The sequence below is a fragment of the Odocoileus virginianus genome, chromosome 12 (assembly GCF_023699985.2).
Source record: "Odocoileus virginianus isolate 20LAN1187 ecotype Illinois chromosome 12, Ovbor_1.2, whole genome shotgun sequence".
Classification (NCBI taxonomy): domain Eukaryota; kingdom Metazoa; phylum Chordata; class Mammalia; order Artiodactyla; family Cervidae; genus Odocoileus; species Odocoileus virginianus.
In genome coordinates, this window is record NC_069685.1 from 45,494,855 (window position 1) to 45,508,666 (window position 13,812).

General features: G+C 44.7%; 1 protein-coding gene across 1 annotated transcript in view; it reads right to left on the reverse strand.

Annotated features, from left to right (window-relative positions):
* Window positions 1–13,584, reverse strand: part of TMEM132C (transmembrane protein 132C) — a 433,487-nt gene extending 419,903 nt beyond the window's left edge. Inside the window, exon 1 of the mRNA XM_070475075.1 lies at window positions 13,253–13,584. Coding sequence (XP_070331176.1) covers window positions 13,253–13,337 — 85 coding nt within the window. The 5' untranslated portion in view covers window positions 13,338–13,584. The remainder of the gene's footprint in view (window positions 1–13,252) is intronic.
* Between the last annotated feature and the right edge of the window lie 228 nt (window positions 13,585–13,812).

Consider the following 13,812-nt stretch of genomic DNA (forward strand, 5'->3'; position numbering starts at 1 on the left):
CCAGCAAGGCAGCCCACGGAACTGGAACAAAGTGCCTATGTGAGGGCATTGGGGTTGAGATAAGGTCAGAAGGATGCTGGGGGTCATGCAGTTCATGCAGCGCCTTGTAGATCATGGAGTGCACTGTGGCTTTAGCTCTAAGTACGATGGGAGTTTCTAGAGGGTTTTGAGAGGACAACATGATCTGACTGATAGTCAGGAAGAGTCTGAATGGAGGACGTTCCTAAGCAAGACACAGTTGGTGTATGTTGAGGATGGAGGACACTGTGGGCTTCCCCCTGGGTTATCAAAGTAAGGACTGTCTCTACAGGAGTCACAGCAATTGGATAAGAAACTGAGTCCCAAATCCTTGGCAGCATGTGTGTTTGGAGGAGGAGAATGAAATTCCCCAGATTGGAAATTCCATGGTGGTCCAGTGGATAGGACTCCACATTTTCACTGCCAAGGGCCTAGATTCAATTCCTGGTTGGGGAACTAAGATCCTGCAGGCCATGCCACACAGCACCAGCAGCCCCCCTCCCCCCAAAAGAATTCCTCAGATCTGGGACTCCTGTTCGAAAAGACACATGTGCTCTTATGTCTGTAGCACCCGCATGTTCTTATATGCTCTTATGTTTACCATAGCCAAGACATGGAAGCAACCTAAATGCCTAACCACAGAGAAATGGATAGAGGCGATGTGGTGTGTATACACACAAACACACACACACATATATATGTATATAATGGATTATTGCTCAGCCATAAAAAGGAATGAAATAATGCCATTTGCAGCAATACAGATGGACCTGGAGATTACCATAAGTGAATTAAAGTCAGACAGAGAAAGACAAATATCATATGATATCACTCATATGTGGAATCTAATTTTTAACAGTGATACAAACAAACATACACAACAGAAACAGACTTACAGACATAGAAAACAAACTTATAGTTACTGAAGGGTAAATACGGGGGCATGGGGAGGGATAAATCAGGAGTTTGGGATGAAAAGACAATACACTCTTATAAGATATCTGTAAGATACATAACCAACAAGAACCTACTGTGTAGCACAAGGAACTCTATTCAACATTCTGTGATCATGTACATGAGAAAAGAATCTAAAAATGAATGAATATATGTGTAAGTGAACCATTGCGGTACACCTGAAATTAACTCAAGACTGTAAATCAACACTACAATAAAAGAAAAAGGACTCCTGGACCATTGAGGAGGAGTCAGAAGATGATGCTGACAGACTTCCTGCTTCTGTAAGCAGAAGAGTGGATCTCAGGACTCACAGGAAACCTCCCAGTCAAAGCCACTGCTGGCAGACACCTCCAGTCATCAAGGCTTGAGGGCGGTGTCCAAGAGCTAGGCCATAGCTGGGGAGATGACTGGCCCATAGCACGGACAATCAGCACAACAGACGACCAATGCTGAGTTTAACAGCAGACGAGAAAAGTCTGCTTTGTGAGTCTATTTCTGTTTTATAAACAAGTTTATTTATGTCATTTTTTTTAGATATGATAGCATATGCTATTTGTTTTTCCCTGACTTACTTCACTCAGTATGATGATCTCTAGGTCCATCCACGTTGCTGCAAATGACACTTTCATTCTTTTCTGTGGTTGACTAATATTCTTTTGCATGTATGCACCACATCTTTATCCATTTCTCTGTCGATGGACACTTAGGTTGCTTCCAAGTGTTGGTTATTGTAAACAGCACGGCTATGGAGGAATGTTTGATGGGGGAAATAATGAATGAAAGGAAGAGAGGCAAAGCAGACAAAACAGAGAAGATTCCCCGGAACAGTGTGTTTGGAGCTGGATGTCCTTGACTTAGAAGATGACACAGTGGAAATGATCAGGGAATCAAATAATGCCATTTGCAGCAATGGCAAAAGCAGCAGTAAGCGGACCTTGCCAGGGGCTGCCCCAGGAGCTTTAACTACACATGTGAGAAGCAAACAATTGGCCTCTGGGTCCCTCTAGTTCTTTGGTTGGTTGGATAGGGTTGTGCCTGCCTAGCATCCATTCTGTTTCATCTGACACAGCCTGATTTGTCTTTGGACACTTCAGCACTCTCTTTCCTAGTATTTTGGGTGCAGCTCACCTGAGGCTCCTGCATTGGTGTGTCCCAGACCTGACCAATCAGAAACTCCATTCCTTCTCATCAGTGACTCGGTAAGGGTTGGGCCAGGGACTCCAATGAGCGCCAGGAGAGTCAGACCATCAACTTTGTCTACCATCATTTAGGAAGCCACTTAATTCTCACCAGGGTGTACTGTGTGGATAAAATGTGAACTTTGAGCTGCTGGTGACAATGATGACCACTCAGAAATGAAGCCAACACAGAAAACAGAGGAGACAGATGGAAAGAAACAGTGACTAGTGACATTAATGGATCTCTGGATCCAGCCATGCCTGAAGCCTAGCTGAGCTTTCTTAAGTTACTTAACCTAATACATTTTTAAACAACCCCCATTTTATTTATGTATTTTTATTTTTTGGCTTTGGTACCATTTGTATAAGCTGGTTTTTTTTCAGCATATGCAACTAAAGAGGTCATGACAAACGAACTGAAGCATTTGACACTGAGATCGTTTCTACTGGGCAGGTGCGGAAACCTTGTCTCAGGGCCTCAAACACAACCTCACTGTTTCTAGTGGAGACAAAACCACGTTTCCAGTGCCACCTCCTGTTTAAGGTGTGAGTTTTTAATTTTTTAATTTCGGCTTAAAATCACCATTAAGCTGGAATTCCATGATAAGAACAGAGCCAGCCTTCTGTTCCATAGGGATCCTGGGGGCAGGGTGCTTGTCTTAAAGTCCCTCTGTTTATTTTGAGAATAAGAGAATCCCTTCTTGCCTCAAAGGACCGCTCATCTACCCCCACGTGCCAAAGTGGGCAGTGTTATATCCCTATTTCTACAGCACCGGAGTCCACAGAGACAGTGAGGAAATGCGGTGGAAAGCCAACATTATAATTAAGGGGCCGGAGGGACCGATTGAGCAAGAAAGATGAAAAGAGTCAACTGCAGAGTTGGGGGGAAATAAATGAACTTCAGGGAGGCATGGAAGCTGCTCTGCGTGTTTCCGATGGCTCTGCGACCCCAGAGGGAGAAGGGCTGTTTAAGACAGTATCAAGAGCATTATGAAACTAAGCCAAATGGAATTAGGTATAAGCTGTATTTAAGCATGAAGTACATCAAGGGATGTCTCAGAATATAAACCACGGGCTCTCTGTTTAGGTTGATTATAAATGGACACCACGGTACACTCCAGGAGCCTTTCCTATTCCCCGATGTCATCAAATCCACTGTTCTTCTAATGCTTTTTATTTTTTACATTAGTCTCAGTCATTTAAGAAACATTTATGTGTAATTTCTATTAAACTTCTGGGATGATTCTTCTTCTCCATGACTTTGATAACTATACACATAATAATGGCTATGATTATTTTTTAAGACTTTTCTTGATGAGGACCATTTTCAAAGTCTTTATTGAATTTGTTAAAATATTGCTTCTGTTTTATGTTTTGACTTTTTGGCCCTGCAGCATGAGGACTCTCAGTTCCCTGACCAGGGATTGAAGCCACATCCCTGCCCTGGAAGGCTAAGTCTTAATGGCTGGACCACCAGGGAAGTCCCTGGCTATGATTTATTGACCTTTTAATCATGTGACTATTACCATGTGTAATGGGCTGAATGGTGGCCGCCAAAAGACTGGTCCCCTTAGAACCTATGGATGTGGTCTTATTGGGAAACAGTCTTTTCAGATTTAATTGAGTTAAAGATCTTGGGATGAGGTCATTCTGGATGAGAGTGGGCCTTAAATCAATGACCAGCATCCTTACAAGGCTGAAAGGGGAAAGATGTGCAGAGAAGGCCCTGTGAAGATGGAGGCAGAGGTGGGGGGGCTGCAGGCACAGCCAACGAAACCAGAAACCATCAGAAGCTGAAAGAGGCAAAGGAGGAGCCCCCAGACCCCTGGAATCTGTGGAGAGAGCACGACCTTGTTTGGATTTGAGTTTGGACTTCTGGCTCCAAAACTGGAAGAAAGTAAGTTTCTGTCATGTTAAACTACCTGAAAATGAAGGCACTGTGTTAAGCGGCTCATGCCCCATTTTTTTCAATAATACAGTCTCAGAGTCCTACAAAGTCCTGAGCTCAGAAGAGCTGTCCTTCCTCTAATTTTTGCTGCACACACATCCAACACCTTGCCTCCTTTTGTAACAGTTCTTCAATCTTTCTCTCGGAGAAATGCCTTTCTCCCTTGAGTACCATATGGTGGAACTGTCTGTCAGATCGTCTTAATCTTTTCTAGACCAGGGCTGGGGCTGTCCTTACTCCTGGCTATACCTGAGAATCACCTGAAAAGCTTTTAAAAAATGAAAATGATTAACACTGCTTCTTTGCCCACTTCCACTCCACTGCTACAAAGATCTTGGTTCAATCCATTAGGTGTAGAGTCTGGAGGTTATTTAGCAATTTTCAAAGCTTCTGGGATGATTCTAAAGTTCAGCCAAGGTTAAAGGACTCTTCCTCCCTGGAATCTGGGGCTTCCCAGGTGGTCCAGTAGTAAAGAATCCACCTGCTAATGCAGGAGATGCAAAAGACGAGGATTCAAGCCCCTTGGTCAGGAAGATTCCCCTGGAAAAGGAGATGGCAACCCACTCCAATGTTCTTGCCAGGATAATCTCATGGATGGCAGGCTACAGTCCATACAGTCACAGAGTCGGACACGACTGAGCGACTATGCATGCATGCCCTCCTGGAACCTAAAAAAAAAAAAACATATGGGCACAGAGATAGAAACACATAAAGTAATTAGAGTCCCTGTATCCCAGTTGCACCCTGAAGCCAGATATCAATGACAAGCACCAGAACCCTTGAACTGGCAACTTCAGACTTTTAGAAACTGGTCCCTAGTGTACCTTCAAGGTCATAAGATCCCGATCCCTTAGCTGATTTGTTCCTACTGCTAACGCCAGAGGCTTCTGACCAGTTCATTCAGGAACTGGCAGGACAGACGCTCAAAACGCAGCTAATGCCTCCATGACACTGGGCATCCTTAATCCACTTATAAACGAGAGCTCCCCATGCCGCCAACAACATGAATGTGTGAAGGGAGAAAGAAAAAATATTTTGTGTAAGGGGATTAAGAGGTACAAACTTCCACCTATAAAATAAATAAGTCAGGGGAATGTAATATACAATATAAGGAATACAGTCAATACTACTGCTATAACGGTGAAAAGTGATTACACTTTTCATGGTGATCAACTCATAAGGTATATAAACGTCCAATCACTATGTTGTATACCTGAAACTAATACTATATGTCAACTATACTTCAATAACAAAAAAAATTATATAGAGATGACATGGTCTTCTACATCAAATCTTTGAGGGTTCCAGACATTTGCAATTGTGAATATGCCACTAAGAGCAGTATTAAAAAGAAAAAAGAAATGTTCACACTGCAGAAAACAAGGACTCACTCTCGGAGACAGCTATAACTATCGTCTTGGAAATTTTGCTAATTCAGACTTTGGCTAGGTTTTATTTTACCTTTGTCCTCTCCTTAAAGGCAGTGATTTCTAAATCCCTAAGGTATAGAAACACTTTCGTTCAGCTCAGCACACAGTTAGGACAGAGAATTAAGTCCTAAAGAGAAAACAGTTTCAAAGATGTTAGAAGTACCCACTCAGAAACAAAGGCAAGTCAATGAAACATAATTGGTAGCCTTCTTCAAAGTATACACAAATAACCTCTAAGTGAAAAATTCCCTTATAGCCAGTGCCCAGGGTATAAGTGAATGCACTTGAAAAGGATTATACTACTAAGTCACTCTCCAGGTGGTGCTAGTGGTAAAGAACCTGCCTGCCAACACAGGAGACGTATATTCAATCCCTGGGTCAGGAAGATTCCCTGGAGAAGGACATGGCAATCCACTCCAGTATTCTTGACTGGAGAATTCCATGGAGAGAAGAGCCTGGTGGGCTACAGTTCATGGGGTTGCAGAGTTGAACACAACTCGAGTGACTTAATGCATGCTAAGTCACTCCAGTTGTGTCAACTCTTAGCAACCCTATGGACTGTAGCTTATCCATGGGGTTCTCCAGACAAGAATACTGGAGTATGTTGCCATGCCCTTCTCCAGAGGATCTTCCCAACCCAGGGATCGAACACTACATCTCTTATGTCTCCTGCATTGAAAGGTGAATTCTTTACCACAAGAGCTACCTCAGAAGCCCTGGAAAGGATTATTACATAGAGAGGGAAAAATGCCAGGGATATATTGTTTTAAGGTTCTTACACAGCATATAAAGCAGTATGATATAATTTAAATGTAGGCTTTGATTAATTAAAGATACATCTTATAGGGCAACGGCTAAATTTTAAAGAGGCATAAATAATGAGCCAATAGCGAACCAATACAGAGATAAAAAGGAATCATAAAAAATATACTCAGTATGAAAACAGGCAGAAAAAGAAGGAAAAAGGAGTAGAGAACAAATGGGGCATAGAACAAAAAGCAAGATGATAGATTTTAATATAAATGTATCAATAATCTTGTGCTAGCTTTGGCAGCACATATAATAAATATATCAATAATCTCATTAAATGTAAGTGGTCTAAACACAATTATTAAAAGACAGAGATTATCAGACTGGATAAACAGGCAAACCCTAACTATATACTGTCTATAAACAATCCACATAAAATAATACAGATTGTTTTTTAAAAAAACAGAAAAGATACTACAATGCAAACTCTAATCAAAAGTAAGCTGAGGTAGCTGTATTAATATCACATGAAACAAAAAAAATAATATCACATGAAACAGACTTCAGAATAAGGAATGTTTCCAAGAATAAAGACGTATATTACATAATAAGAAAGAAGTCAGTTCACCAAGAATTCATTATAATTCTAAGTGTGTATGTACCTAAAACAGTGTTTCAAACACATAAAGAAAAAGCTGACAGGACTGAAATGAAAACTAGACAAACCCACAACACTTCAACACTTTGAGATGGAGACTTCAACACTTTTCTCCATAACTGACAGAACAAAAAGATAAAAAATAAGCAGGGTTATAAAATACCGAAACATCACTAGAGACATCTGGAGCGTCCTTATAAATCTTAGGTAAAGATTTTTAGATATGACACCAAAAGTGTAATTACTAAGAGAAAAAAATTAACAAACAAAACTTCATTTAAAAATCCTTTGCTCTTCCAAAGATACACACTGGGAGAAATCCTATAAACACACATCTGAAAACAAACTTGTATACATACTATATAAAGTACTATATAAAGTACCCTCAAAGATCAATAATATGAAAATAACAGCCAATAAAAAAATTGGCAAAAGATTTGAAAAAGACATGCACCAAATAAGATATAAGAATGATAAGAAATATAACAAAGAATATTCAACATCATAAGTCATAGGATAAAACTTAAAACTTGAAAGATATACTACTACACACCTATTAGAACTGCTATACAAAATCAAGATAAACAAAAGGGATAATATTAAGTGGTCGCCAAGATACAGAACAACTGGAGCTCTTGTTGGTGGGAATGCATAGTGTTTCCATGTTTGAAAAAAGTTTGCAATTTCTGATAAAATTATATGAACAGTTATCATACCACCTAGCAATTCCAGTCCTAGGTATTTACCTAAAAGAAATGAAAATGTATTCATATATGAACCTGTTTGTGAATATTTATAGTGACATTTTTCATGGAGAAGGAAATGGCAAACCTCTCCAGTATTCTTGCCCCATAAACAGAGGAGCCTGGTAGGTTACAGTCCATGCAGTTGCAAAAGAGTCGCACATGACTTAGCAACCAAACAACGTAGTGACATTTTTCATAACACCCCCCAAATGAAAGTAACCCAAATGTCCTTCAACTAGGAGATGAATAAACAAATGGTTCTGTATCCATTCACAGGATTATGCAGTGTTAAAAAGGAATAGACTATTTGTGATGACAGCCATCTAACCAAGGTGAGGTGATATCTCATTGCAGTTTTGATTTGACAACTAAGGGAACCCTTGTACGCTATTGCTGGGAATGTAACTCGGTGCAGCTGTTGTGGAAAACAGTATGGAGAGTCCTCAAAAAAACTGAAAACAGAACTACCATAAAATCCAGATATTCCATTCATGGGCATACATCTGAAGAAAACGAAAATACTTATTCAAAAAGATAATATACCCTCATGATCAAAGCAGCATTTTTTTTTATAATAGCCAAGCTATGAAAGCAACTTGTGTCCATCAACAGACTTACGGATAAAGAAGATGCAGTGTATATATAAAATGGAATACTATTCAGTCATAAAAAGAACAAAATTTTTCCATTTGTAATAACTTGGCTGGACCTGGAAGGTATTATGCTTAGTGAAATAAATCAGAGAAAGACAAATACTGTATGTTATCACTTACATGTGGAATCTAAAAAATACAACAAACTAGTGAATATAACAAAAAAAGAGACTCATGGATACAGAGAACAAACTAGTGGTTACTAGTGGGTAGAGGGAAATGAGGAGGGTCAAGATAAGGGCAGGGGATTAAGAGGTACAAACCATTATGTATAAAAATATAAAAGCTACAAGGATATATTATGCAGCACAGAGAATAGAGCCAATATTTTATGATAACTATGGAGAATAACTTTTAAAATTTTGAATCACTATGTTATATGCTTGAAACTTATGTAATATTGTAAATCAAATGCACCTCGATTTAAAAACAAAAAGAAGAAAAAGGACTAGACTACTACTGACATATAGGTAAATATTACATGCATTGTGGTAAGTGAAATAAGATCCAAAAGTCGCATACTGCACTATCCCAGGTTTACGGAATTATGAAGAAGGCAAATCACAAGGATGCAGAAGCTTCCCTGGAGGCTCAGATGGTAAAGAATCTGCATGCAATGCAGGAAACCATGTTCCATCCCTGGGTTGGGGAGATACCCTGAAGAAGGGAAGGGCAATCCACTCCAGTATTCTCGCCAGGAGAACTCCATGGACAGAAGTGCCTGGTGAGCTAGTCCATGGGGTTGCAAAGAGTCAGACACGACTGAGTGACTAACACACACATACACATAAGGATGGAGAACAAAATCACGGTTGCCAGGGGTTGCAGAGAGAGGAAGGGAAATGGCAACACCGGAGCACAGGGGATCTGGGCGAAGTGATGGAAATGTTCTTTCTATACTTCAATTGTGTTGGTGTTTACGTGACCATGTGCCTTCATCAAAATTAAAACTCTATCCTCAAAAGGGTGAATTTTACTGTATGCAAATTACATTAATAAACCTGACTTTTAAACAAAGCACATTGCTGTAAAAATATTCTATCCATCAGACTTTCCATTTATTCCATTAATTCAGTAATACTCCCTTTCACTCCAATTAATATACCAAAGATTCGTTTTTATTAACCTCGCTTCTCATGACTATGGATGTATGAAATATCTAATACATCCAAAGGCTTTGGTTTTAACCCCTGCTCATGAAAGTGCTAACTGCTAATATAATTGAGAGTTCTGGGTTCTTCTCTGCCTGATTCTAACCACCCTTATGATGAAGCTAAGGATGAATAATACGTGAGATGAAGGAAGAAGGGCCAGAGGTGCAAATTCAAGTGGCCAAGGGGAAGAGGCAGGCAGGTAAGGAGGTAAGACAAGCCACTAATCAACACCCTATCCAGCGGCAGGGTGAAACCCCCACAGAGCTTTGGTGCCAAGGTCAGCGGAGCACCCACACTCTTATTAGGGAAAATTGGAAATGCCGATTTTTCTATGTGAAGTCTCCCAGTTTGGAGGAGACTGTTCAGTTTTTTATAAATATTGTGGACAGAACAGTGCTTGCCTGCAGGTCATGAAGTTTGCAAGCATGAGCTCAGAGCTGTGGGTGTGGAGCAGAACACTAGGACAGACCCAGGAGCCTGGCGTTTCACAGAATGACTTCCCAGAAGCTGAAATCACTTCTAAGAAGCTTCCATGCATTGGGGAGTTTCAATTTGTGGAGGAAGGGGTGTGTGCTTAGGGCAAAGAGTGTCTGTGTACTCTTAAGTGTAGGAAGGACCAGGTATGAGGATCTTTCCCCATGTTAAGTGCACCAGGAGAGCCGAGAAGGACCTCTACCCTCTATCAACCCCTTCCTACTCATGACACCTGCCCCAAGCTGCAAATTCAAAATCAGCAATTGAAAATTCCCAAAGCTCTGACAATCCAAAGGTTGGCCGCCTGGTTTTTAATTCCTCTGAGGACCAAGGCTGATCTAAAGTGCAGTGAGGCTATTGGGGGACTTTATCCTCCTTGATGTGAATACTCACATCTTTCATGCAAAATGAACTATGGGTCCAATTATGGACACAACTCCACAGCCAGCCCGGGTGTCTCAGAGAATATCTATGGATGACCCTGGGCTTCTGTCTCCCTACAAACATATCTTCTGAATCATGAAATACACCAGGCCCCAGATTTCAAAAAGTGATTTCCAGCCTGTGTGACCTTCCCAGAGGCCCCCTATGTGACTGACAACCATCACCTCTCCTAGCATTACTTCACCTCTGACAGCATCTCAGCCCACCCCCCCGCCCTTCCCTTCTCTTTACACAGGGCCAATTCCTCAACCAGTAACTCAAGGACACTTTGCTTCTCTACCTCAGCCCAAGTCTTAAATCTTAGGAAGACTCCCTTTTTTCACTGCCCTGGTCTATTTATGGAACCTCCCAAGAACAATGATTCTGTTCCAAACCCTGAGGAATTGCAGAGTCTTAAATCCACAGTTGAACATCAGCTTACAATTGGTATTAAAAATTGATCAGTGGTTTCGAGGGTTCCAGAAATCAGCACTTAAATCCTTGGGCCAGAAGAGTCAGCGATGATTTTTTTAAGACAGTACAAATTTAAACAAGGGTCAGAAAGCTTCCCTTTCTATGAGAAATCTATGGAGCAAACATTTTCTTTGCAGACCTATCTAAGGGAATGAATGTACTGCTACTTTTAGCCACCAGAAACAAAATGAAAAAATTTTGCAGATCCATAAGCCCCCAAATCACGGTGGTGAAAACTGTCAAGCAAAAGTGGGAAGAGAAAAACTCACTAAATCAAAGTTGCCCAAGGTTAGTGGGAAAGGTGGCTTGGTGGGGGGTGGGGGGGAATGGGACAGCTCCCCTTAACTTCCAACCCCCATCCCCACCCCTTGCCCTCTAAATAGCATCTTCAAAACAAAATTTCCAATTCCACTTTCCAGTAAAATTGCTGTCCCCAGCCTCTTCCACACAGACGTTTCTAATCGCCACTCCTCTAAATCAAAAGTAAAATCCTCTAGATGGCCGGGAGGGTGAAAAAGGAATGTGAGCTTTAATTAAGAAAAGTCCACAACTTACTCTGAAAAGCACATTCAGCAGTCACAATTCTAACATGAACCTGATTAAATCTCCTGGCAGAGGGAGAGAAACTGATGGGGACTTTCACCGTTGGCTCAGTTTAAAATGACACCACCTTTCTTAAGGCTTTCTACCCGTTAGATCACTTTATCATCACAATGTCTCTGGGAAGTATTTTGGGACGGATTTTTTTTTTTTTTTTAATGGCCACTTTACATTTAGGGAAACCGAGTCCTAAATGATAGAATCCAGAGCTCACGACAGAATTAAGTCACCAGATTTTACTCCTCTGGAATAAAACAGAAAAATGTTCCCCATCCCTTCACACGCGCGCGCGTGCCCATGCGCGCACACGTGGGTGCGCGCGAACGCGAACACACACACACACACACACTCATTCACTCACTCACTCACTCACTCACTCTCCTGTTTACCTGGAGCTCTTGGGGAAAAGGGACACGGTTTAAAACAGCAATTTTGTCCGGTTGGTGTGTCTGGGAACCTGCAGCCTTAAGGAAAGTAGATTTTTCTGGAATCCCAGCCCGTGCGCAAGGACTTTGGAAAAGCAAACGCTACTTTGTAACATCAATTGGCAACTTGTCTCTCCGAATGTATTTCCAGCCCAGCCTGAGGCTGAAGAGGGCCCGTGATTCTCATCAGGTTGGACTCGGTTTGCCGGCTCAGGGCCCGGGGCCGCGGCTGGAGCCGCGAACAGAGCGAAGGGCAGGGACACTTGTGCGCATCTCGGTTTCACCCGATGGCCCCAAGACCCTTGCCCAGGCGCCGGGGGCGGAAAAGTGGCTCCCCGCACCCTTTTCCCACGCGCTCACCCGCACCCGCTTCTCGGCCCGGTAGCGGTGCGCGCAGCGGCGGTTCCCAGAGGAGCGGGGCTTCCTCCGCACGGGTTCGCGGCCCCCAGCGCCGGTGCCGGGCAGGGAAGGCGCGCGGCGCCGGCGGCTCCCGGGCTCCAAGACCACGCTCCCGGCCCCTCGCGCCGCCGGCCTGGGTCCCACACGCACGTAATCATAACCGTAATAATAATTCCAACCTTTCCTGAGCTCTTTGGGCGCCAGTCGTCCCCTCCCTGAATTCTCTTAAACCCAAGATAGAGTGGTCAGTTTCACTGCAGAGATGAGGAGACTGAGGTAAAAGGCCACCCCTACGTCTCACTGCTAAGAAGCCCAGATCTGATTCCGAGATGCAGTTCCCCCACCGGCGCGATCACCTCAGCGCGCTCCTAGACCACACAGGACCTCTACGGGGTACCCCGAGGGGGTCCCGGGTTTCTTCCGAGCCGAGGTCCCCGGAGGCTGCGTGGTGAGCGGGCATTCCTGTGTGGACTAACGCCGGCCCTCGGGACCCCACGGTGGGGGAAAAGGGGCCGGTGTGCCCTCGTAGGTCACCAGCCCCGGTCCCACTGAGCTGGGGAGGGGGATGCCAGACTAGGGCAAAGGAGGTGCAAAGAGCCGGGCTGCCCGCTCCCAGACCCCCAGCTCCACGTTGGGTTAATTCCTAGCTTAATGCAGGGGTTGCGTTAAGTCCTCATGGAACTCGATGATGGTGAACAGTGTCCCTCAGCCACGCCCCTTCTTCACCCCCGGGAAGCACTCCGAACGCAGAGATACTGGTTCAGCCAAATTCGCTCCAATTCCACTTACGCGGCGCCCAGCTGGGGTCGCCTATCTAGAGGAGGGGCCGCTTCGCGCCCGGAAACCAGTGCCCTCACCCAGGTCCCCAAGACAACCCCGGCTCCCCTCCCGCCCAGGCTCCCGGGGACCGCGGAGAACTTCCCGAGCGCCGGCGCTACTGACACCCCGGGTCCCCGGCCTCTTACCTCTGCCCAGCAGCGCGCCCAGCACCAGGCTCAGCGCCCCGCACAGTGGCGCCACCGGCCCGGGGGCCGCGCCCTCGGAGCGCATCCTGCGTCCCGGCAGCTCAGGCCGCCCGCCGCCCGACCGGGGCGCAGCGCCTGCTCACGGCCCCCGCCGGCTGTCCCATGCCCCGGGGCCACCCCAGGCAGCGAGTCGGCCGGCCGGGCTGTAGAGCCGGTGGTCGCGCCCCGCCGCTGCCGGGTGCAAGCCGCTGCAGCTCCGGATCCCGCGGCGGCTCGCGCTCTGGCCGGGACAACTTTTCTCCAGCCTCCAAGGCGGCCGCGGCCCGCCCCGCCCTCGGGCCGCCCACTCGACCCCGCCCACCCCTGGGCCCCGCCCCTGGGCCCGCCCCTGGCCGGAGGCTGGTGAATGATGCCGGAGAGAAAGTGCTAGCGTCTGGGAGCCGGCGCGCAGAAGAGGAGGTGAGGCGCCGAGGCTCAAGGGTTGCGCCCATGGGGTCTCCCCCCGCTCCCCGCAGCCTCCCGCCTTTATGGCCTGTGGCTCGAGTCCCGGAGAGTTCTGC